General features: G+C 49.1%; 1 protein-coding gene across 1 annotated transcript; it reads right to left on the bottom strand.

Annotated features, from left to right (window-relative positions):
* Positions 1–383: 383 nt before the first annotated feature.
* On the bottom strand, positions 384–1,004 carry LOC108639225 (olfactory receptor 14J1-like). The gene has a single exon (XM_018070218.3). It carries the CDS (start codon positions 1,002–1,004, stop codon positions 384–386), a length of 621 nt encoding a protein of 206 aa, XP_017925707.3.
* Positions 1,005–1,007: the final 3 nt, after the last annotated feature.

Genomic DNA, 1,007 nt, shown 5'->3' with positions numbered 1-1,007 from the left:
GAACCTCAAGGACTCATGAGGCCGATGTGACAATGCAGGGCTTCCTGGAATCCTGAGAAATTTCAGAGCCTCCTGTTCTGATCTCCTTTTCCCCAACCCCCCTGCACACGGGCACTGCCCCAACATTTTATAAGGTATTTTATAAGAACTGTCTCAAAAACACCAGGTTTCCACTGTGTCCTTTCATTTGTTTTAATTTGAAGAGAGGATTCCTCATTTACACAGGGGCAGGGTCAAATTCAGGAAGAAGACAGTGAATTAGAAGCTGGATCGAGAACAAAATTTTATTGTGCTCTACATCATAAAAAGTCAAAATACCAAAGAAAACGTTCTTAGCCCCTCCAAAATCCTGAGAAGAGGGGGTTGGCCTGTAGCAAGTAATGTTAGGAATGATTTACAGAAGAAAACAGGCAGCTTTCTGCTTCTGAAAAGCATCCAATCATCATTTTCCTTATGGCATCCTTGAGCTCCTGGTTCCTGAGGCTGTAGATGAGGGGGTTCAGTGCTGGAGGCACCACCGAGTACAGAACTGCCACCACAAGGTCCAGGGATGGGGATGAGATGGAGGGGGGCTTCAGGTGGGAAAACATGCCAGTGCTAAGAAATAGGGAGAGCACAGCCAGGTGAGGGAGGCACGTGGAAAAGGCTTTGTGCCGTCCCTGCTCACAGGGGATCCTCAGCACAGCCCTGAAGATCTGCACATAGGAGAAAACAATGAAAACAAAACATCCCCAAAAAGGAAAAGCACTAAAAGCAAGAAGCCCAATTTCCCTCAGGTATGTGCTTGAGCAGGAGAGCTTGAGAATCTGAGGCACTTCACAAAAGAACTGGCCCAGGGCATTGCCCTGGCACAGGGGAAGGGAAAATGTATTGGCTGTGTGCAGCAGAGAATAGAGAAAGCCAGTGGCCCAGGCAGCTGCTGCCATGTGGGCACAAGCTCTGCTGCCCAGGAGGGTCCCGTAGTGCAGGGGTTTGCAGATGGCAACGTAGCGGTCGTAGCACATGAC

The sequence above is a fragment of the Manacus vitellinus genome, unplaced genomic scaffold, assembly GCF_001715985.3.
Source record: "Manacus vitellinus isolate BGI_N305 unplaced genomic scaffold, ASM171598v3 scaffold_1791_pilon, whole genome shotgun sequence".
NCBI classification, from domain to species: Eukaryota; Metazoa; Chordata; class Aves; order Passeriformes; family Pipridae; genus Manacus; species Manacus vitellinus.
Note: the sequence above shows the minus strand (reverse complement) of the source record. Positions and strands in the feature narration are given on the sequence as shown.

Bases quoted from the DNA above. Each gene is read 5' to 3' on its own strand.
- LOC108639225 (XM_018070218.3), bottom strand. From the start codon at position 1,004: ATGTGCTACGACCGCTACGTTGCCATCTGCAAACCCCTGCACTACGGG.